The sequence below is a fragment of the Sycon ciliatum genome, chromosome 1, assembly GCF_964019385.1.
Source record: "Sycon ciliatum chromosome 1, ocSycCili1.1, whole genome shotgun sequence".
NCBI classification, from domain to species: Eukaryota; Metazoa; Porifera; class Calcarea; order Leucosolenida; family Sycettidae; genus Sycon; species Sycon ciliatum.
In genome coordinates, this window is record NC_088643.1 from 15,009,812 (window position 1) to 15,034,532 (window position 24,721).

The 24,721-nt window shown below is 47.5% G+C and overlaps 1 protein-coding gene across 3 annotated transcripts; it reads left to right on the forward strand.

The window, feature by feature from the left end:
• Positions 1-1,680: 1,680 nt before the first annotated feature.
• On the forward strand, positions 1,681-24,016 carry LOC135814752 (RNA-binding protein, mRNA-processing factor 2a-like). Of its 3 annotated transcripts, none has more exons than XM_065327923.1 (12): positions 1,682-1,951; positions 2,109-2,186; positions 3,270-3,308; positions 5,050-5,064; positions 5,552-5,756; positions 6,252-6,291; positions 7,704-7,751; positions 7,862-8,137; positions 8,764-8,833; positions 9,709-9,749; positions 9,970-10,051; positions 22,289-24,016. In XM_065327923.1, exons 1-12 carry the CDS (start codon positions 1,910-1,912, stop codon positions 22,373-22,375), a joined length of 1,023 nt encoding a protein of 340 aa, XP_065183995.1. In that variant the 5' UTR covers positions 1,682-1,909; the 3' UTR covers positions 22,376-24,016. The 3 variants fall into 3 exon arrangements, with proteins under 3 accessions (XP_065184011.1, XP_065183995.1, XP_065184003.1); XM_065327931.1 differs by lacking the exon at positions 22,289-24,016 and adding an exon at positions 11,409-12,116; XM_065327939.1 differs by lacking the exons at positions 8,764-8,833; positions 9,709-9,749; positions 9,970-10,051; positions 22,289-24,016 and adding an exon at positions 8,891-8,957 and having other exon boundaries at positions 1,681-1,951.
• The last annotated feature ends 705 nt before the right edge of the window (positions 24,017-24,721 follow it).

The following is a 24,721-nucleotide window of genomic DNA, read 5'->3' on the forward strand; positions in this document are numbered from 1 at the left end:
GTCGGGACTCCTTATATTTTTAGTCACAAACCACTCTCGGTTGCCGAGGCCTGTGTGTTGTGAATTTTGCCTTACAATAATCTCATAACACTAGCAATATTCCATCTGACATCGGAAATGACATTACAAGGTCTTTATTGTATATCCGACACTGCTGCCTGCCTGACGTCAGTGACGATCGATTTTGAGTGTAAGTCACGACCCAAGTGCCTCCTGACTCTGATCTCTTTGGCGAGTAGCTGGTCCAGAAGTAAGAACCTCGTGCAAAGCATCTGGGCAGCATTCTGGGCACTCGAATCGAGGTGCTGATCGCACAAACACACTCACACGGATGATTTGTTTTTGTTTTTCATCCGATGTATCCAACACTTCATAATTCAGACTACTTCTTATGAGTACTAATAATTAGGTTGGGCTAATTTTGGCCATGGTCGTTCCCAACATGCCGATATCATCGTTCATGTCGTCAAAGTGGGTCCGTGCGTGGGGCTGAATGGATAGTTGGATCAACTATGTAACTACTTTGGTGCTTTGAGTCGGTGCTTTGCTGTTCACCGTCGCTCTACTTCGTTGTGATCGGTTCGGCCAGTAGCTCTGACTGAGCTCCGCTGCTACCACTAGATATGGCATGTTCTGTATTTCTTTCCTTGGCGCTGATAGGTGGAATTCTCTGCCTGTCTCGTGTCGTCAGGTTGAGCATCTATCCGTTTTTGTTCCGCTCTGTAAAGAGCACTTAGGGTTCCCTGTAACAAGACGGCAACGTATGTAGGGACTTCCCTATCAAGATAATAAATTCTACTACTAATATTCTACTAGGAAACCTAACAATTAATTATTTGTTGTTGTTGTTGTTGTTGTTGTTGTTGTTGTTGTTGTCGTTGTTGTTGTTGCTGCTGCTGCTGCTTTTGCTGTGGATTTACTTTACTGTCTTGGCAATTCCAAACGGGTGATTTTCCCACTTATGTGGAAGCGAAAGAACCAGTCATCCTCGAAGAAGCCACTTCGTGGAACAAACTAGCCATATTAAAGACCACGCGAGTTCACGGGTTCTAGACTGATATTTGATGACGGTTGTCAATTTTGGGCCACTCATTCGCGAATTCGGTATCCGAAGTTAATTATGCCCTGCTAACTGGGGGGCTTTGTCCGAGAAGAAGGGCTGCGCAGACGACATCAATTTTGGTTCCAAGGTTACAATGGTCATCCAGTTTGGGATTTGGCAGATACCAAGGCGGAACTCTAGTTGGTCACCAATGGTTGCCGGAGCCACAGAGACTCCCCCAAATTTAGGTTGTACGAGGTCTGTCGGGACCAGGCACCCTTGCAGCTTGCGTCAGCACGATCTTCCATCGGCGTAGCACGCCGATAAGACCGATATTTTACGACAATACGACGTTGCGTTCAGATATATGGAGGAGAGAGTAACTACACACGCAATTTACTGGGATCCCTACTCCATCCCCAAAACCCTTTACTGGCTGTAGGCAAATATAGTGCCGACCTTTGCTACCGATCCGTACAAATTTTGTACACACTATTTCGTCGCCGTATCGGGAGTACACAGTGGTGCCGAGACCGACGCCGATTTTTGCGCCGATCACGCAAAAGTTGACCTCTGCGAAGCTGTCGTACCTGCTATAAGCGTGGAGAGGCAGCTGCTTTATCTATGCTGTAGCTTTTCTCGGCAAGATCATTCTTCAACTCCCTCACAACGTGTGAGCAGCAACTTTTGTGACGCCTCTGTCTCTTCCTCCATCTGAATCTTCGTCTTTCTTTACTCTCTACGTCTTAACTCTTTCGACTGAGGTTGCCGTGAGACGAGCAGCTGTTCTATTTTTCTCCGGCTCAAGACTTGGTCACAAAAGACCCAACACCAACAGCCGCTGACCGTTGTGTGTGGAAACACACCATGGATTCAAACGGGACCCCGGAAAAAGCCGTCGACGAAGAGGTAGGAGCGTGGCTTCAAGTCTCGTTGTTTGTTCGCATGATTCGTACAAATGAGTACGGCCACAAGCGTGCTTCGGTGGCCCCCCACCGCTTACCGTTGGAATAACGATGGTATGTTGTTTTCCGTCACGTTTCTCCTGATTTTCTCCTCCACTCAGGTTCGTACACTGTTTGTCAGTGGACTTCCAATCGACGTCAAGCCTCGTGAGCTAGATCTTCTTTTCCACCCCTACAAGGTATGCTGATAGTGAACAGTTGCTATAGAATGTTTCAAGTGTCTCGGAGCGGAATGGCGACACAAAATTGTCGTTTGAAAATGTGTTCAAGTAAACGACCGTTTTCCGCGGCTTGTACTTTGTATTGTAGTACCGGTAGTACCTTTGCTCTGGGGTCCCGAGGATTTACAGCATGTCAGGTGTCTGATCTTTGCCTCGTTATCAGGTTATTAGTCCCGTTCTCGTGATTAGGCCGAACTAGTATGAAAGAACCCCGTACAGGTTCGCAGCGCATGCTGCGCCGTGGAACTTGGCGGGCAGGGAATGTGTCGTATTTCGTTCACGTGTTGTTGTTTCGCCAAGTTTCCGCTTCCTTGGGGAAGGCTTGAGGGGCGCACACATTGTGATCTACATTTTTCCGAACCCCCTCAGGCAGTACGCATGCTGCACGTATTGCAAGTCTACATTCAACTGAATCCGGGTAGTGAATCATCTCACATGCTCGGGATACAAGACCAATCTTTGTTGCTTGAACTACTTGAAATCCGTCTTGTATGTTCTACTCGGCGTGTTCTTTTTTGTCGCTTTCGATGCAGTCAGATGTGATACCAAGCGTCCGTAAAGCGATACTAAAGAGGCCGGAATCGGTCGAAGCCTTGTGGACTCGTGGACTATTGTTACTTGTAGTGTTCTTCTTTCTTCTCCACTTTGTGAGGACGCTGTGGCTTTACCTGTATCATCAACATAGGCTCAACTACATGTACATGTAACCGAGTAACTGCGCTTAGAAAGAGTTGCGAAAGGACACGTGTCTTATCAGTGTGTTGTGTACAAAACTAACAGTGGCAGAACGGACTAGACTCCGCAATGCTACATCCGGCCCCAAAAATGGCAACACTGTTGCGCGATGTTCCCTTTTTCGTCCTACTTTTCGGGAACTACTTTGAAGCACCCTCCGCTTCGGGTACTGATGTGTGCATGTTTCCCGTATTAACCATGTAAAGCAGTTCGGCTTGCTACTTGTGCTGCGCAACGGTCCTGGTTCAATACATGGAACGCAGTCTGATATCCCCACTCTCATTGTGCGCTGTTGTTGTGCTACAGGACTATGATGGTTCCTTATTGAAGTTCACTAGCAAACCTGTAAGTAATCACTGACATGTGTTGCACTGTTTGTCCACTGAATTGTTCAGAAGCTCCAATAAACATGGTGCTGCTGAGAGTTTTGGGCAACATAGAGACAGTACTGTTCTACATGGATATTGATTATAGAACGATGGCCTTACCATTTGTCATGTCCACGAGTAGTCACGGTAGTGAGAATATTGCTTTTTAAGACTTGGCCGGAGTGGCCTCGTACTGCGAGTATGAGTACACCAGCTGTGATAACCAATATTGATTGCTACGTACAAAACGGCCTGGTCTCCATGTACATGTTGTGCATCAAGTTACTGAGCCCTAGACACACGACCTGAACGAACGTAGCAACAATTCAGTGGTGCTCGCTTCCATAATAGTATACATGTATGAACGACGCCGACACTAAAGGAAGAACAGTGTGTCCATGCTGTGTTTGCAATAGGTACACATCGGTAATAGAATGAGAAGCCCCCCCCCCCCCCTGCCTAGCTGCGGCCAGTTTTATTAAGGGGACTGGCGACCTGGGGCGAGAGTGATGTGATAGGTACACACCGGTAATAGAATGGGAAGAATAGAATGGGAAGCCCCCCCCCCCTATCCAGTGTCTGCTCTAGGATTGTAGGACAGCCGGGTACACGTGTACCTGGCGCAACCATTTCAACCGGGTCGGACCCGGGTACACATGTACCTGGCGCTGTCTCACCACGACGACCTGTTTCCCCAGAGTCCTGGAAGCATGGCCTGTGTATTCGCCTCTTCGCTGGAGGCTCCATTTCCAAAAACAACACCTCAACGATCAAGGTTGAATTGAGCAAGTGCACACACCGGATAATAGAGAGGTTTCACTTCACGTTGTTCTGCACTACACTGTGAAATTTCACGTCGGTGTGGCACATTTTGGCGTCGAAACTCCTGTTCATGACGTGAGCGGAGCTCATGAGGTCAACTCACGTTCGACGTGAACCCGAGTTTCACGGTGTGGTGTAGAACAACGTGAAGCGAAACCTCTCTACTGAATACTTTCACTTCGATGCACGCCTCTGCATGATCTGTCACACATACAAGCCATGTAGTCAGTCCTTTCAAAGTTCGATCGTGTAAAGTACCAACCGGGTCACAGGTGACCCGGTACTATATTTTCAGCCGGGTCCAAGCGCCGCCCAACCGGGTGGATTACCCGGCTCACCCGGCTCTGGAGCAGACACTGCTATCTAGCTGCGGCCAGTTTTATTTGGGAACTGGCGACCTGGGGCGATGGTGATGTGGCTGTGGCCAATGGGATATTACTATGTGTCAGTTGGGTGCTGTGGTGGTACACCGATCTATCATGCTTCACTTTAGGAACTCCACTTGATACCTTCGGCCTTGTCATTAATGTGGTTAATATCTGTTACTTACGCGGAATCATCGCCGAAGTCGCAACCTCTATTACGCGGAATGTTTAATAATATGTTTAGTGTCGCTGCTTAGATAGGACCCTATTTTTCTTTATCGCCGTGGTTGGCAATCACCCACTCTCTTAACATTGGCCGGTGTTTCCACCGAGTCTTGAGATGTTGTAATAAATATAATATAAATATCTTAGCATGTGGAGTTCTGGGAGAGATCCTTTCTGCAAAGGAACTAGCTAGCACCGCCCTATGGATAGTTGTCTGGCCTCTTTTTCCTGGGATGCTCAGCAAGTGATAATTATTGTCTCCTGTGTCGTTTGTTTTCTCCTTCCCTGCTGCTACACATTACACAGGGCAAGCCACTCACAGTAAGTGATGGTTGGTTTTGTCAGATTTCATGTATTTTACAGCTTCAGGCAGCAACGGTTTAGTAATTAAGCATCTCTGATCATGCAGAAAGTCCCGTGTGTGCATTCTTTTCCATTGGGCTCTGTGGTGCAGTATACAGTGAAACCTGTGACTAACGACCACCCCTTTGGGTCCAGAGAAAGCGGTCTTTAGTGGCAGGTGGTCCTTAGTTAGAGGTTTTCACCGCACAACCATAATGAATGTGAGAGCGTCCGTGCCTGGCGAAGTGGTCTTTAGTTCCAGGCTGGTCCCTAGTCCCGATGGTCTTTAGTTACCGGTTTTACTGTAGTTCAGTATGGACATTGATTTTGTAGTGAAACTGAACTTAGTTCAGCACTTAACTTTGAAAGATAAGGCTTGTGTATCGTGTATAATTACTATGTGCTTTACGTTTTGTCTAAATGACTACGGTATTCTGTTCTATTCTTGTTTTTCATCCCTGTGCAGCCTGTTGCATTCTGTACTTTCCTCTCCCGGGAATCAGCTGAGAAGGCAAAAGCAGAATTGCAAGGTCTCAAGTTTGATCCTGATTTACCCCAGACTCTTCGCTTGGAGTTCGCAAAGTCCAACACTAAAATGACTCGCAAACAAGCAATAATATCAAATATGATCGCAACTAACTCAAATTCAACTTCACCTAACTTTACTCCTGGTAAGCCGGCGTAAGCTGATTGACGTTCATTTCTTTTCACCTTTCCTTCTCGTATGTATGCTGGGGTGATGCGCATGGCCATGGTGTGTGTGTGTGCACAAGCTTTGTCATGCGCCACCGTTGCATGGGATTTCCAACGTAATGGGATGTCGACTTGGATATGTTTCATGGAGAACAAGAGCCGCTGTTGACGGTATATGTCGCTGTTTTGCCGCGTGTTGTGTTAGTGTAGTACCAGGTTCTCTTGTCAATACTGCTGGGCGGTTTCACCTGCTATAGCCTTTTATTACTCCTAGGCTAGGTTGTTTTCAGCTGTATTGCCATTGAAGAGGGAGTCGTGATGCAATCCAAGACTTTGCTGGTGCTGCTCTCTCTCACTCTCTCTCTATCTATCTCTCTCTATCTCTCTCTCTCTCGCGCTCTCTCTCTCTCTCTCTCTCTCTCTCTCTCTCTCTCTCTCTCTCTCTCTCTCTCTCTCTCTCTTCTGCATCTTAGCTACCAACTCAACTTTCTTCGAGCCTTGGCAAGTGCCAATGTAAGTCTAGGGATAAGATATGTGAATAATGTCGTTGGCGAGGCTTTACTCTAAAAATCCATACAACCCTTTCATATGTTACCTCCCAACATTGACAACCACTTAGATGTCATTCTTTATCGAGTGGAAAGTATCGATTCTCCAGCCACCACCCCGAATTGGCAAAAACACTGTAGTTGTACTTCCTCCGCGTCATCGAAATTGTCGCAGTTTGACTTTTGATATAAAACGGGGTATTTACTCACCAGCACTCGTACCAGAGGCAGGGAATGGGATATAGGCGATAGTCATCAGTATAGGGTGACGGTAAAGTTCTATTTTCTGTTATTGGAAGCTGGAATTTTTGAACTAGACGCAATTTCTTCACTGATGTCGCTGCGATGGTAATTTCGACTCGCGGAGATCAGTCAGGCGTTGCAGCCTGCACATTTCTCGTGCTTATGGCCATTCACTCAAGCCGCATCACTGTTTTACCTTAGCTGGGGTGAGAATGACTTCGTGGAACAAGTGGCAGCGCTTGGAGAAACATCGAGGGGTCAGCAAACTAAATGCCTGCAACAGCGATAAAAATTGTCGCTCTGGCTGAGACACTCAGTACATGATTGTACCTGCAAGAGCCGTGTTGACTCTACACGTAGTGCTAGTGATGCACGCGCGCAGGTGCCGTACCATGGTATACCAGTGATGCTGAAAAACAGGGCGCGCTGGACGCGATAGTACACTTACCTGAGCTGCATGAGCTGTGACCAAACAGCTAAAATAAATGGGCATGCCACGGCTAAAAAAAGTTCATTTCAAGATCGAGGTGATTCCGCCGACGGTAATCAACCGACCTCGCAACGATCGTGTATTCTTACTAGGCTTCGTTGGTGGTGAAGTAGAAATCATCCAGAGCTAGCAGACGACAAGCATAGCAGCTCTTGTCCTGTGGAGAAAGTCAAAGCGTTTGAGATGAGGCGCGACCAACTTTCAACCTTCCTTGAAATATTTCGGAACGATATTTTTGCGTCCATTGACATCAGCGACGACAAGGACTTCATCTCTGCATGAAAACTCTCAGTCCAACTGTCCGGGAATGTTACTCTAGTCTTCAGACTATCATACTGTGTAATAAGTTTTGAATGGCTTAGCTTATGGAGTTGTCAGTAACAAGTGACAAGTCACTAGTCAAACTGCGACAACTTCGATGACGAGGAGGAAGTACAGTAATGAGGCACTGCATTGTAGCACTGTGTGTATCATTCAAGTCACTGTAGGTATTGGACTGCTGGTGCTGCCGCAGATGGACCTATTATTCACGTGTGATGTTGAGGGCATTGAAAGGGTTATGTTCAAGTTTTGTCGCTTCATCTCGGGGGTGTTCGTTAACGTTTTTCTTTCTTTCCGTTTCTCCATTCTTTCTGCACCTGTAGTGGCCCAACTAGTGCGACGATTGGCCAACTTCCGCCTCTCTCGGTTGCGTAAGTATTTGTTTTCTTTGCTTGAGGTTCTCTCCATGTGTTGTGTGTTCTATGCTCGAAGTCTAAGCTTGCTCCGTTCCTGCTGTTTACCCGTTTTGATTTTTGTACAGAATGAGCGGATACAACAATGACGTCACCGTAGTGTCACCAGGTCACTACCCTGCTGCTAATATTAGCCCCACCAACAGCGTACACCTCCCAGGCGTGTCTCATGCTGAGGTCATGCCAACCGTGGCAAGTCCCCTGTCGACCGTGACCACCCTGGGCGGCACGCAGTCTTCTCCTCCAGCTCAGTGGGCCGCAAAGATGTCTCCGTGCAACACGCTGTTCGTTGCCAATCTGGGCACCTACACCACTGAACAAGAGTTGCGCGAGGTCTTCGGAAGGTATTAAAGTCCGTAGTTTTGCACTGCGGAGAACTTGTCCTGTCTTTTCATGTTCCCCTCCTCTTGTCTGGTCGTGTCATGCTGTCTTGTTTGTCTATGCCAGAATGGAATTATTTCATCAATGACTTTGTAACTAGGGATCTAACCCCCCTTTTTCTGAAGAGTGATGTGAGCCACAAGGCATTTCGAATCGTGACATACGGATCCGTCGTCACCTTGCTTTCACTACTATTTTACTATTTTTGGATTTAGCTATTTCACACCCCTACACCATACAGATCGGCTTTCAGTGGCAAGCCTGGAATACTTTTGCCTCCACTCCCCCATATGGGCCATGTTGGGTACGACTGACTCCTGCTCTCCCTCCGTGTGGCTAACCCCCTCGGCACCGTATATCACTGTTTTTCTTTTTAATCCCTGCCTCTCTATTGCCGCTTGTGCTTCTGAATCCTGTGCCCAAAGCACATTCTACTTGAAATGATGCCTCTCGTGACTGCGTGCGTGTACGTGTGCATGCAGGGAGAGGGAAAGTGTCCGTTGATCGACTTGTTGATCCGGTGCTGCTTGTGTGCTAGCTGCTCTTTTATTCCACCCTGTGCTTGTCTGGTGTCATCTATGTGACTCAGGTTCCCCGGTTTCCGCCGGCTACGCCTTCACAGCAAGGGTTCTACACCTGTGGCTTTTGTGGAATTTACCGTGAGTGTTCTCTGTCTGTTGTCTGCGCTTTTCTTCCCATGCGTTTTATTGAGATAGTGGTGGACGGGTTGGGGATGCTGCTTCAGTGAGTAAGTCGAGCTTTTTTTAGCTGTGTTGCTGCTTGTGCTACGTCTGCAAGTGTGCATTCATGATTTCAGTCCGTTGTTGGGTAAAGAACGTCTGCTCTCCCGTAAGTTAGGTTCTAGCTTTTAAGTTTGGAGAGTGGAAATGACAGGAAAATAAAGTTTGGAGAGTCCTGTGTTAGTAGTGAAATCAAAGTGGCGTTGTAAAGCACCTAAAAGGTGAGAATGATAGCCGGTCAACCTCCGTCAGTGCAGTGCCCTCTGATGTAAACCTTGTGTAACTAGATGGATAGTGTCACCTTGCTGCCTTGCGGCCAACAATGCACAAGTGGCTGGGAAACAACACCGCAGCGGTGTCGCTGATTTGTATCCGTAGCCAGCTAAAGCGGCTTCTAGTGCGCTAGAGAGCAAGCAATTCAGTGTACAGGCTGGGCACGATGCAATAGTAATATGATCTGTACAAGTTTTCTGGACAAATGAATGCTTTCAAGAGAATTTTGGCCATCTTTTTGGTGCTTTGCAGATCTAAAAACAGTGCATTTCGGTCTGCAGGTTTGTACACACTTTGTACGCACTCCGTCACTGTGCATCCTCTCACTCCTAAAAGAGTGCGCATGTAAAGCAATCCACATAAGGGCACGCACAGATGCTGGAAATGACTATGTGTAGTACGAAGGTGTGTGCGAATGTGTTTGCCGAATTTCCAGAACCATGCGATGTGTTATCTAGTAAGTTGTATGTGACTTGCTGCCATACAAGACATATTTATGCTGGAACTGTGCTCTCTCGCAGGATGAGACTTTCGCGCACAACTCTCTTGTCTACCTTCAAGGGTAAGTGTGTGTGTGTGTGTGTGTGTGTGTGTGTGTGTGCGTGCGTGCGTGCGTGTGCGTGTGTGCATGTTGTCTCTCTCTGTCTGTCTCTCTCTCTCTCTCTCTCTCTCTCTCTCTCTCTCCATTACGAACCCACAGTTAGATTTGATTTGACAGAGCAGTGTGTACTTTTTGCTGAGTATGATGATCTCTTTTTTTTTGTCTGTCTCGTACTCAACAGATTCCAGCTCCTGTCCTCAGAGCGCGGCGGAATCCGCATCGAGTTCGCTCGAAATCGCATGGGGGATCGAGGTCCCAGTGAGGTAGGGGCATTTGAACTGTGTGTTGAGAGTATTTAGGTGAGCACAATCATTCCCAAGACAGTGCAAATCTGAACACCGGTTTCATTTCAACTTTTCTTTCTTCATCTGCCCATCATCGGGTATACGAAACACGTGGTTTCATTTCCGTCTCCCGTCTAGAGGCCAGCAATGAATCCTTTATTATTTAATTAAATGTTGGGGTCGCCTATCCCTTTCAGGAAACTGGTTTAGGTTAGTAGTGTCTTGGGATATGAGGACTGGTGTATCCACCCAAATATTTTCTATCTGAAATTCAAGGGGGGGGAGGGGGGGGGGGGGGTAGACCCATTATATGCCTCCATATGCATGTAAAATTAAACTTTCCTGACTGAAAACGTATCAGCCTTCCCCGCCTTTGTGTTGCAGTATCCTTCTGGAGTTTTGTGCTGAATTACTGGTGCTCCCATGATCTTTTCTCATTGACTTCCCATTCTCAGTAAGGAGTGCTCTCACGACAAGGTTGTCACCTTAGTTCTTTCTCTTTCAGACGGGTAGAATGTATGGGCAGTCATTTTGTTTTATGTGCATATGGAGGCATATGGAGGGATAAAAATTTAAAATGACCTGGGGAAATAATACACTTTGGCACGTGGCAAACATTGGTCTGCGTAAGTCGCACTCGACACTTAGCAATCATGCTAAAATGGCCGACAAGGTAGATCATCACCAGCTCGCGTTGCGTGGCATTGTCTGGACAGCAATGAGTCGGCGTAGATTTCCAACTGTACTGTATATAAATGCATGTTCACTGACTGTGCCAACATCATGAACAACTCCGGTGTTCTGGCCTTTGAGCATGCTAGCAATCGGCACCAGCAACGCAAAAGGTCACAACTGTTGGCTTCATTTTACGCAAAAGGACTTGGAACGAGCTAGGTGGAGTGTTGAGCTCAGCTGAAGCTTCTGGCCAGCAGCCAGGTTTCCGTGTGTCGCACTGAAAGAAAGGCATGATTGGGACTAGTCAAATCTGCTCTGCACTTCTTCACTTCTGCACTTCATCATTCCTGCACTTCATCACTCCTGCACTTCATCACTCCTGCACTTCATCACTCCTGCACTTCATCACTCCTGCACTTCTGCATGCTGCACTTCTAAACTTGTGCATGCTGCATGCTGCATGCTGCATGCTGTTGTATCGATTTCCACAACTTGGACCCAGCACAGCTGCAGTACCACTGGTCTCAATGACCAGAATGGTGACATCACGCTAATGGTGAACCGGAGAGCGGTTGTGCGGCGGAGATTGCCGTGGTCTCGGACAGGGTGTGGAATGGTGTCCAACCTTGTGGTTCGGTTTTGCGTGTTGGTTGTGTTTTAGGAGGCTGCCTACCTAGAGTTCTTGCAGCAGCAATGAAAGCCTCCAGAGCAGGGTTTGCCAAGTTGATGCTCCAAGACTCGCCTCATTTGTTTTCGATGGTGGTCCTCCTAAGCAGGCTCGGCGTTAGTCTCTTCTCATGGATATAGTTATTGTGTCATTGGATTTATCCCCGTCCTAAACTCCGGTTTGTAAGTAGATTTTTTACTCTCTTATTGGCACTGCAGTTCTCGAGTAGCTTACATCTGCTTGCTTCTAGCTCTGGGCTGGACCCATTCTATAATCACTTGACAACAGTTTACAGTCTTCAATTACTTTACTTTATCTCCAGTCTATTTAACTTGTCATCTTCTATTTATCTCTCACGTTTTTGATCATTCATCGACGGTGACAGCTGCTCGACTGCCATAAGCTGTAATAGTAGCGCTTAATTAAAGGCATGGTGTTTATCTTGTTGTGCACCGCGTACGCACTGGCATGCTCTATTGCTGGACATGTTGCTGCAGTGCCTCTATGCGGTCCTCATATTTTATTCTGCTGTTTGACTTATTTTCCAAACGGACATGTTGCGATGAGAGATAGGAGTTTTACTGGGCCTGTGAAGTTCACAGGTCATAACTGATTTGAATCTACATTTCATCTGCTGATCGTAATACACTGGTTTTCTTCATTGCTGTGTATGTTTTGAGAATGGAAAGAGTTTTTGTTTTACCTGTTTTGGTCTCTGGCAGTGCCCAGTTACCGATTGGGACGATTTTGGCGAGGTTCCATCTCGAAGTCCATGCATGTACACCAACACGAAAATAACCTAAGTTTGCCATGTGCCATGTGGAGTTGTGCTCGATGAAGTTGGATCAGTTGAAAATCAGCTACGTGTGCGCTGCACAAACGCTGATGAGTGCAGTGCCTTTCACTGGCGTATTCGTCAAGTCCGGTGTCATCGAGCACGACTGTAGTACTGGGACAGTCCCAAACAGTCCCTTGGGAAACCTGGGACAAGAATTCTAAATTCCGTGGGGGGGGGGGGGGGAAAGGGGGCTATTTTGTGATGTATTCTGCAGGAAAATAGACAATCTCAATATCTGCGGCACTTTTTGCAAGCTTTTTACTCTCTTTTATTTGACAACCTAGTTCCATCAAGAGTATGTAACCTCCAAGAGAGTGCAACTCCAGGGATAGGGTCTGCGAGAGCAGAACCTCATAACACGTGACGAACCCGTACACATTATTTGCACTCTGTGCATGATACTGTCCCTCCAGAAACTTGCGGAGACATTTCGGAAATATCGCGGAAAAAGTTGCGAGGTAAAATGCCACAAATTGCGGGGAATATTGCGGATTTTGTCAAATATTGCGGGATTATTGTGGTAAAAATGCGGAAATTGCGGCCGATTTTGGTACTTGTACTGTAGTGCTAGCTGTACGATGTACGGGTCGTACAGCATAAATCATGCATGACAAAACAGAACGTGTGCTGCGCTGACTGTGTTCAACTGCAAGACAGCTTTCCTCCATCCTCGGACAACACTCGACGCGAGCCTTATTTTGTGACTTGTCAGCCGCTGATTTGCCCAGAAACTTCGACATTCTGGTGTCGATCTCACAAGTAAACTACTGATGAGCTTGAAGAACTAAACAACATCGAAGAAAGACCCAAATATCGCGGTTGCTTTTCGAAATATCGCGGTGCTTTTCAAGTATCAAGGACAGTTTTCTACAATAACGCGGATGATTTTTCAAATATCGCGGATATCACGGACTTTTGTTCAAATCGCGGAAAACAACGCGGCCGCGGAATCGCAAGTTCCTGGAGGGACAGATGATAGCAAGAGTATAATAGCCCCCCAAGAGTGTGTAGCTCCTGATACCAAGCGTACACGACCCCCCAGAGTGTGCAACGCCTTATCCAGTTCTGCACAGGGTCTTGGTCGAGCGTAATCGGACCTTTGCATCATAATACCGTACACATCCGAGGGGAACCCGGGTAGTCGCGGGTACTCTTGGATCAAAAACAACGGTGCCCTGCCTCGAGACCGGCCTTGCGCTGGTGTGGAGTGTACGCATGACATAAGAAGATCCGATTACGCTTGACCAAGACCCTATGCAGAGCTGGATCAGGAGTTGCACACTCTGGGGGGGGGGGGGGGGGGGGGAACTCACATCACGTGGTGCCGTGTCTTAGTTGTAAGTTTCCAGCCCGGTTCTAGCGAACAGTGGGGTAATAATAAAAGCACTCCCTGGCAGAAATTCACAGCGCGGATGCAACCCGTCTGCATAATCATGGCAGATTTTCGGATTGCGCGCGTTATCCTTAGTTGTACGTAGTACAAACGTACCGGAGACACGTGATGTGAGCTTTCGCGGGACCCCATATGCAAAGTTGCACACTCTTGGGGAGTTGTATACTCTTGCTGATAGATACAGGCAAGAGCACATAACCCCCGAGAGTGTGCAACGCCTGATCCAGCTCTGCATAGGGTCTTCGTAGAGGATAGTCGGATCTTCTGATGTCATGTGTACACTCCACACCAGCGCAGGGCAGGGCCAGTCTCGAGGCAGGGCACCGTTATTTTTGATCCGACAATCCCGGCGACTCCCCGGGGTCCCCTCAGGTGTGTACGGTATTATGACGCAAAGGTCCGATTACGCTCGACCAAGACCCTATGCAGAGCTGGATTAGGCGTTGCACACTCTGGGGAGTTGTGTACTCTTGATCCAGGGTTGTATCAAGAGTACACAACCCGCTCAGAGTGTGCAACACCTGATCCATTTCTGTATAGGGTCTTGGCCGAGGGTAATGGGATCTTCTGATGCCATGCGTACACTCCACACCAGTGCAAGGCCGATCTCGAGGCAGGGTACCGTTATTTTTGATCCGAAAGTCCCGGCGACTCCCCGGGGTCCCCTCAGGTGTGTACGGTATTATGACGCAAAGGTCCGATTACGCTCGACCAAGACCCTATGCAGAGCTGGATTAGGCATTGCACACTCTGTGGGGTTGTGTACCCTTGCCACAGGGTTGTACGCAACCCAGCTTTAGGTTCAACTCTCTTATGGTCACTTTGCACTGTTTGCGAGAGTAACCTGTTAAACCATGTCACGTCATATGAAGTTCTGCCATCGCAGCACTGTACAGAGGTTGTGCAGGCAGTTGCACACTCTCGAGGGTTATGTACTCTTGGTTACATGTTGGAGTACTTTCCACGGCATCCTTTCTGCAAGGCTATTCACTAGGGCTGAAACGATTATATCGGCTATCCGATCATTACAACGAAGCGATTTCGATTATGCTGTCTGTTTCGATTACGCGATTTCTAAAAAATAAAAACGTGTACAAGATGTCATGTACATGACTGACTGTATGTAGTAGGATACGATAATGTTACGTACATTGTAGATCGACAGTGCATGTACACATGCGCAATATACTTCGTCGTTTTCCTCGCTTCATTTTGTTATCCACACGTTTTCCGGTCTAGTACAGTACGAGCGTAGTGGGGCTGTGTAATAGTAAAAATATATAAATAAATAAACGGACTGTCTGCACCCGCACATTTCTAGGACGCAGTAATCGATATCATAATCGATAATCGGATCGATACAAGGGTAGGTTAACCGATAGTTGAAAAGTGTAATCGTTTCACCCCTACCATTCACTAGCGTTGAGTTTGTAATGAGAGACCTGCGCTCACCTACATGTGCATGTAATGTGCATGTACACTGGCAAGAGGAATGTGCTCAAATAGATTGCAAAGTCACTTTTCCGCTGCTTTTTGCACAGTAATTTTTACTAACTTATCCGCAAAAATTCAGATTCCGCGGCAAGAGCGTGGATTCCGTTATTTCTGTGGATGGTGGCCATCTCTGCGAACGAGGAATCACGTTTTTCCAAGTGGACAGCTCATAAAGTGTCCCCTTGGAAACGCGATTCCGAGGCCTTGGAAATTTCCACAACAATTGCTGTCATCAGCGTAGGTCATGGAATTGACACTTTTGCCTACGGAATCTCGGCTTTGGCCAGTAATTACAGTTCATTCACAAAAGGATGAACCTGTAGCTTTGGCCATAAATGGATCCAAAGGATATGCAATGACGTCGCTTCCGCCTTATGTGGGAGCTAGCTGAGTGGCAAAGGCCCATTTATAGGCCACAGTACTGTCGGGCGCCGAAGAACGGCCAGGCTAGAATTTCACCAATTTTTAAGAACGGTCTCGGCTGGATTTTTTGCAGATAAGAACGAGAACAAAATATGCACTCAGAAGCATAACGGTACATCATTATAGGTTTGGATGATACATTTCTGTAATTTCACGGTAAGTCAAAACATGTGAACTGGCAAATGTAACAATAACTTACATGTACATGAAAATATATGTACAGATGCGTTTATAATACAACCATTGGATAAGTGATGTGACCTGTGCAGTTTTCATGCAAAGATAACCACATGAACCGTCATTCGTCAACTTCTTCACATGATACGTCAGCGTCGCTAGCCACATTATCTTCATCAGACTCTGAGTCGGTCCTGTGATCCGTCTCACTCTCATATTGCTGAATCCTTCTCCAACAGCAGTGTCATCGAAGCTGTACTCTGTGAGACCATGAGGCTTGATATCGGAGTCCATGCTCCCATCTGCAGTCATGAGACAGCCAGTCCTATGGCCAAGGCGCTCGAAGTCAGTGGACTTGCCGACTTCCTCCCAAGCTTCAGCAAACCACTTCGTGAGAAGGATGCGGCGCTCTGAGGCAGTGATTTTGCCAGAAACCCACTTGTCAAGGTTTTCATCATCCTCAAGCCATGATTCACAGCACTCTGCCATCTTGACCTTCGTTTGCTTGCCAATGCCACAGTCGATCACCTGGATTTCATCGGTGCAATTGCCTTTCAGCAAGTGAAGTGTTGTGTTGCTCTTCTTCAAGACAGCTTTGAACTCTTCCGTTATTTGATGTGACAGATTGTCGCAGAATAGAACGTTTGCAGCGTACTTGTCAACAGCGGTAGGAAAGATGTCCTCAGCCCATTGCAAACATATATCGTTTTCGTGCACCAGCACATCTTCTCCAGGCGTCAGGGGCCCAGCCTCCCCGCCCATCCGACTCGCCACACACAACAGCGCAACTGAACTAAAAGTTCTACATATTATCTTGACGAGACGAAGACGGACAGACAAGAAGACCAGACACGACGAGGCAAAACTGATAACTTAAGAAAAGGACAAACGTTGCGGCAGCATATATGAGCATGCGCCCGCGCGAAATAATGTTGCACGCGTGACGATGACGTAAGCGTTCCATGGTGTATACATGTACAGAAGACTGCACATGCAACCAAAACGATGCAACAAAGTCAAGACTAAACCACTACACAATAAAACTAAAGAACAACATAAATAAGCCATGAAAAGTCTTTCACTCTAGACCCGTTGCGCAACAATCGTTGTCTGCCCAAGCCTTGGGTTGAAACATAACATTCACCTGCGAGTCCCAGCTGTTGCGCTCTGCTTCCTTGATTCTCAGTCCCTTGCCACGGAAGATAATGGTTGCTCATGTTTGCTGTTGAGTGTTTGATAGGCGGACACATAACTGCAAGGTTGCCTCTCGCTTGTCATCACCTTTCTTCGATCCAGAAATCCAAATACACTTCTCGCCAACATCATTGCACGTTCTCTTATCACCGTCAGCAAGTGTGAATGGAACTTGGTCCACATTGTAGCGGCACTCCGGTAGCCAGCGGCCCCACTTCTTACTGACCTGCTTTCCCCTGCGAAGACGGTGCCTGAGGCGAGCATGCCACTGCTGGATGCCAGGTAGCCGTTCCACGACTGACTGGCCTTTGCTGTTTGACTTCTTTCGCAAGGCGATCTTGTAGCGCCTGATGAACGCTGTGAACCAGCCTCTAGATGCCCGGAAACATGCACTTTCAGCTTCACTGCACGTGTACAACTCCTTGACCTGCTTTTTCATCTGCACCTTCAGCCAACGTGCAGAAATGCGTCGACCTTTACTTCGATCAAGAGTACATAAGCCCCCAGAGTGTGCAACGCCTGATCCAGCTCTGCATAGGGTCTTGGTCGAGCGGAATCAGATCTTTGCGTCATAATACCGTACACATCTGAGGGGAACCCGGGGAGTCGCGGGTACTCTTGGATCAAAAACAATGGTGCCCTGCCTCGAGACCGGCCTTGCGCTGGTGTGAAGTGTACGCATGACATCAGAAGATCCGATTCCGCTCGGCCAAGACCCTACACAGAGCTGGATCGGCGTTGCACACTCTGGGGGGTTATGTACTCTTGCTTCGATGTAGCTTGTACAAATGGTAAGTTTCAGTTTTCTGCCAAATAGTATTTCGTGTGTCCTCCAGGATTCAGGTGAGTTTTCTTCGCATTCTTGGAGCTTGCTTTCCTGAATGAAGACTGGTTGTCATTCCGGAGTGCAGCATATAGATCAGCCCTCGCCTTCGGTTTCGACCATTTTGTCAGACAAACGCGCGGGATTCCAAACTACTCGGCTGTCTTCATCACGACGCACTTGTGCCCAGATGCCTTCAGTTTGTCAAGATGGTCTAAACATTCCTTCCTAAAGGACAGCGTGTACCGAGTACGCTTGGCCTTTCCACGCTTCGCGTTCGGCGAACCTGAACGTTCCTCATCATCGTCGCCAGCAGAATCGTTCTCCGAGTGCACAGTCACCGTCACAGGATCGTCTTGAGAGCGATCATCCCGCTCCTCCAAGGAAGTTGTCTCTGTGTCCTTTTCAGAAATACGGTCCATTACTAGTCTTCCAGGACTCGCAGAAGCAGACACAGGATGTTTCATGGAAACATGGACTTGAAGAGCAGGAGCATGGTGGGTCACGAAATGGCACTTTGCACAGCGGAATTCACGCATACCGACCTTTGCTACGCTTGACTTGTCAGCGACCTCGCGTTCCTTCACCTCAACTTGCTTTCCTGACGAAAGCTTCACATGGCTGGTGAAGCCGCAGCCAAACAAGGTTGCCTGCGATTTCTTTGGTGGCATTGTAAACACAGATCGATGACGCAGAACTTCAACTCGAAACGACCATTAGAGATCGAACGACAAACAATCAAGGCTTGCCGGTGCAATAGATTTACTTAGTGTTCAAGCAAAAGACAATGCCTATGAGCAAGATAGCCTAGATAAGGGATGATGGTGTCAGAATGATAATAGTTGTGAAACACACAGGGGCCGGTACGCAGTGCTACATGTAGCCATTTGTAAATGTGCAAGAGAGATGGTATGAAATAAAGTGGGAGTGCAGTTTGTAGTGACACCAGCAGGGTGAAACTGATACATCCGGAAGCCAAGGAGTCGTAGTCTACCACAACATTTAACCCGACTGCACTGGTGTCAGTCAAGCGCTTGACGGTTTGTTGTACAGCTCGTGCTAGCTGTACTTGCACATGCAGTTCACGTACAGTGCATGTGCAAGTACAGCTCGTGCTAGCTGTAGTGCACATGCAGTTCACGTACAGTGCATGTGCAAGTACAGTGCATGTGCACGTACAGTGCATGTGCACGTACAGTGCATGTGCACGTACAGTGCATGTGCACGTACAGTGCATGTGCACGTGCAGTGCATGTGCACGTACAGTGCATGTGAGTCACCACGCAACTGTCATGCATGTACTAGTATTGTCATGTACAAGTCATGTACATGCAGGTGCGGTACATGTACTTTCGTACGTACGTGTACATCGATCTATCACCGAATAAGAACGAAACGGCTGGGTTGTGTATCGGTAGAAAGACTTTTCATGGCTCGTTTTTGTTGTGGTCCTTTCGGTTATTTTGGTTTGTTTTTTGTTCTGCTTTTGGCTATGTTGGACGGTTTTGGTTGCATGTATAGTTTGTACATGATCCAAGTAGCGGTTACGTCATTGTCATGCGTTGTGTTTTGTTTGCGCGCATGCTCATATGCTGCCGTGAATGTTAGTCTTTTTCTTCAGTTTCCAGTTTATCTCGTCGTGTCCGGTCTTCTTGTCTGTCCGTCTCCGTCTTGTCAAGAAATTATGTAGAACTCTTAGTTCAGTTCCGTTGCTGTGTGTGGCGGGTCAGATGGGCAGGGAGGCTGGGCCCCTGACGCCTGGACAACATGTGCGGGTGCACAAAAGGCTGGGCTCGCGAAAAATAAGAACAGGCTAGAGCCCTGACCCCCCCCCCCCCCCCCCGTTCTTCGGCGCCCGACAGTACTGTAGGCGCATACCGTATATTCTCTATTATAAGCATAGGTCTCCATTACTAGCACAGTCTCTAATGCTAGCACACTGTGTGCACCTTTCGAAACATTATAAGCACAGTCTCTATTATTAGCACGGCCTTGGTGGAAATCAATGCTGCATGCATGATATCTAGCATGTCTTTCTTCTCGTTCTGTATAGATTAGGGCTGAAACGATTATACCGAATAATCGAGTTCTCGTTTGATAACTCTAACGATCGAGCAATCGTTTAGATTACTGATTACGATTATTTTGCAGTTTATTTTTAATTTTTTTTAGTTTCTTATACGCGCAGTGCCTGCAGCGCAGAGTATTATACCCCCGGTAGTACATAGTACTACACACTGCACGCGCGACTCGCCTTGTAACATGCTGTCAAAATCGAAAAACAGTCCTAGTGGACTGTGTAGTGCAACGAAGCTGGAGCATGAAGCTCGAAGGTCAAGGTCGCGTCCGGTCTACATACATAACACTTTTTTTGTGCAAATTTTGTACATATTTCCACTTTTGGCCATTCCACGTACATATTCCAGGTGCGGCCTCCTAAAGATTATAATCGAATAATCGATCGTTATGATAAAGAGTAATCGATTGGGCGAAATGGATGATCGTTTCAGCCCCAGTATAGATGTATTGGTTGAAAAAATAAAGGCACGGTATCCAATATGAGCGCGATCTCTAATTTAAGCACAGGGTAGAAGGGTGTTAGAGAACACTCCTCTACCCTGTGCTTATATACCGTAAAGTCGCGGATAAAAGCCGGGCTTATAAGCACATAAGCCGCTTTCTGCATCAGGCTTTAATGCAAACCAGGCTTGTATGCAAACCATGCTTATACGCACCACTGATATTTTGCCAGGCTTTTATGCACATCCGGGCTTGCATAGAAGCCAGGCTTCTACGCGCGACACGCGTAGATCTACCACTGACTACCGGTATGGCGGCAGTTTTACTATGCACCGTACATAACGCATGCACTCTTGACCCACCCGATCCGTGCTTGCATAGAAGCCAGGCTTCTACGCGCGACAGGCTTATAATCATTTGACCCGTTTGATTTTCAGGCTTCTATCCGCGATGTGCTTGTATGCAAACCCGGCTTTTATCCGCGACTTTACGGTAATAGAAAAATACGGTATAAGGGAAGATCTTTGAGTGGCAAACATATTACGTGACGTGTGTTGCAGACTAGTATCCTCTATAGGATTTGGGCCAGGTTTTTGTCCCGAAACCACTGAATTGAGAATACAGTATTACGTGACGTGTGTTGCATACTAGTATCCTCTATAGGATTTGGGCCAGGTTTTTGTATCCTCTATAGGATTTGGACCAGGTTTTTGTATCCTCTATAGGATTTGGGCCAGGTTTTTGTCCCGAAACCACTGAATTGAGAATACAGTGAAAATCCAGGCCGTTCACTCCACTTGCAACAGTACATTGTGCAGTTCGAACCCCAGTCGAGGTGCCTCAACAGTACATTGCGCGGTTCGAACCCCAGTCGAGGGTCTTTTTTTTGGGACCCTTTTTTTCCTTTTTCATGGCGCGGTGCAGCATAAATAACCAAAATCATCCAATACGAGAGCTCGCCAGAGCCCATCTTTTTCGAATGGACCGTATACATGTAGTACATGTACATGTACCGGTAAATTGCTACACAGAAAGCAGCATAACAGCTCTGTAGCGACCCACTTGAGTGCAGGTCTTTCACAGACTCTTCCGTTCCTGGTGGCGAAGGATAGTGTGAAAAGCATTCCTACGCTAAACTAGGTTGCCATATCCTCTACGGGGAGGGTGAAAATCTCGCTGAAAATGCCTCAGATTTGTCATGATATTGCAGAGAATGCAAGATAACCCGCTTTTCCCCAAGGATTTAATAATTTTCCAGCGTTTATTCAAAGGCACAGGTTGGGGCACAGACTTCCTAAACTGGAATGTGACGCTTTGCGTTCAACTGGGATTTACGCCCTGGAAATACCGTGCATTTTGGGTTATTATCAAGTTCGCTCGAGTCTTCACTCATATTTTGTACCAAGAGTAGATAAACAAGAGTGTGCAACTCGCGGACATTTTTTCGACGTTATCTTTTCTACGAATAACTAGGACAAAGGCCTGCGGCAGTCTGCGACTAGCTTCATGTCATCTGCTTTCTTTCATCTTGTCAGATTGTTAGTGTGTGTGTGCTTTTGCCATCTTGCTGAAGAAACGCAGAGGCGGAACATAATATGGTATGATTTTACTTTGTATTTATCTACCGTATCTCCATTACGCGAAGCTGTGTAATAATAATAATCTTTTTCTACGAAGCACGCGCTGTGAGTCTTTTGGGAAGTTTTGCCGCGTGCACTTGGCCGGGCTTAACATTACAAGATCGGTGCCCAGCACGTGCACGTGCTCTACACATGAAATACGAAAGGTGATCGCTCCCCACACCGGAGCTCGCGCTTTTCTGCCGACTTGACTTGACACTTGCCGGCGGAAAAGCGCGAGCTCCGGTGTGGGGAGCGAACTCCTGTCTAAACATTGCATCAGACGTGGAAATTGTTTCGAACTGTGCTCTGGCGTGCAGTTTTTGACCAGACGGTTCTATAACCTCATAGCCTTTGTTCCTGTGCTGTCTTGGCTTGCTGTGTTGAATGCAGAATTTCTCCGGGTTCAACACCTTCTTCGACATGTCACCCCCTGCTAGTCTGCTTCCCAATCAAGTTTTCTACCCTCAAATTGAATAACTCCTGAACGGTTGTCCTCTCGCCTCCAATCGATGGCACCTTCAGCCTGCTTAAGGCGTATAGGCACTAAACTCACCGGTAAATAATATCACGACTGAAAAGTAATATATCGATAGATAATACCAGACCCCATTGACAAAATCAATAACATTGATTTTTATACAACTGGCCAGTGCCACGCCCTCACTTTGCTGCTGCTGCAGCGATCACCGAGCAAGTCGGCACACTTCACCAAGGTGCCCCTACTCTATCCAGCCACCTGGCATCCCCAAGTTCATGGAAGATGCTCCCAGGTCCGTGCTCCGGATGGTTGACGATCTTCGCTGATTTGGCGCCAACAGCAGAGATCATTCACTCGGTGTTCTTGCAGCGCATCAACGTGTAAACCAGATGCCAATGTAATCCAAATAATTATAAGCTTGGTTGGTGAAGCAGACCGTACGGCTAGCGAGACTGCTGTTACATATTCATAAGTTATAAGTCCCCATATTTTCTCCCCCCCCCCTTTTTGTCCCAATCTCCTCCCATCCCCCTCATTCCCCTCCCTCGATCTTGGTACTATATCTTCCCCCGTATGTGTGCGTGTGTGTGTGTGTTGTGTGTGTGTTTGTGCGTGCGTGCGTGCGTGCGTGGTTGCTTGTTTGTAATCCCGCGTGATCGCTAGCGGCAGTTTTGTTGTTGTGTGTACAGGTAACTTATCTGGTCTGTATTGTACTTGCGCATCAGTGTATGGGCCATGAAGCAGCCCCTCCCCCCCCCCCCCCTTTCCCTTGCGAGTGAGTTAGTGAATAAGCGAGTGAGTGAGAGGCAGCGTCATGTAATTTTGACAATGCTGGTTGTGTGTGTGTGCAGAGTTGTGTGTCGACGTTTGCAGTTTATGACTCCCTACTCTTGACCGTCCCTTCCCCTACCCGTACGCTTTCCCATACGCTCCCCATTCCTCCTCCCCATCCCCTACACCCCTGTGTCCTTCTCCCTCAACGCCCTCATGAATATGTTCATCCAGACTACTATCACTGAGATGGGTCACCTCCTCTCACCAGGGACTGACCACAGCAGTCAGCTAACTCTTGCGCTAGCTTTAGCTGCGCACATTTTTGTCTTTGTCTTAGCACACCACCCCCCACCCCCCCCCCCCCCCCCCACCCCTCCGCCGACCGGCTGTGTGCTATATTCGTCGTTTATTCTTGAGATTGCCGTGGTGCGTGTGACCGTGTGTGTGTCGTTGCTTCCTGACTCCGCTTGTCTTCTGCTGTGTCCACAACGTGTAGCAAGCCACAGGCTCTCTCTCTATCTGTCCCTCTCTCTGCCCGTCCCTTTTCTCCCTCTGGGTGCTGAGGTATACCGATAACGCGGCACTCTCCAGCGCCCATGCTTTATCTCCCTATCGCCAGTGATATTACTCGGCGCACATTCCTTATCTTATCCCCATCTAGATGTCGTGTGCACCGACTACAGAGAATTCTGTTCTATTTGGCTCCATTCTGGAATCTGTTGTTCTTTCTTGTCATGCTATGAAGTGAGTGCCTTCTGTAGTACAGAGTCTGTCTGTATTTGGTTTTCGTGACATTCTATGCCTAGTTCACTACCAGAAAGAAAAAAAATACCTATTGTATCTCGCTAATGTTGATTATCAGAACACCTCTGCCGTTTCGCGTGTTTACACCTGTGCGTGCGTGCGTGTGTGGTGTGTGTGTGTGTGTGTGTGCATGTGCGTGCGCGCGCACGTGTACGCGTGTATGGGTGTGGGTGTCCCGGCATATGGTGCAGTGGTACATGCATGTGCAATTGAGAGATCGCGGGTTGAATTCCCGCTGATTACGGTTGCACACGTCTTTCTTTTCTTTCTCATTCTCCTGGCTCTACTTTCGTTCCCCTGGGTGGCTACCGACAGCCAGTGGATGCTGGAGTATGTGGTGTGGTGTGTCATGAAAATGAAAAAAATGAAAATAGGGGTTCACTGGCCAGAAAAAGCCACTTCAGTCAGGCGTGTTTGTAATGTAGATCAGGCTAAGAATAGTGGTGGTCAATTCATCACCCTTGCAAACTGTTGAATGGTGTAATCCCAACACAGGTTGCTATGTCTATTTAAATTTAAAGGGGAGGTATACCCTAAAATCAAATTTGTTGTAGTTTTCGGGGTGCCGAGTTGAATGGTCCGAGGAAGCCGAGACGCTCCCTTCCTCCTTTATTCCCATCGAACTCACGCACTTCCACCGAAACCGGGTGACTGCGCCCTACTAGATAGGGATTCGTATGCAAAAGTCACTAAAAACGCCGTTTCGTTCTTATCAAAGCACGGATGACCGCTATTGATCCATATGTTGTAGTCTTTTGGCCGCTGAG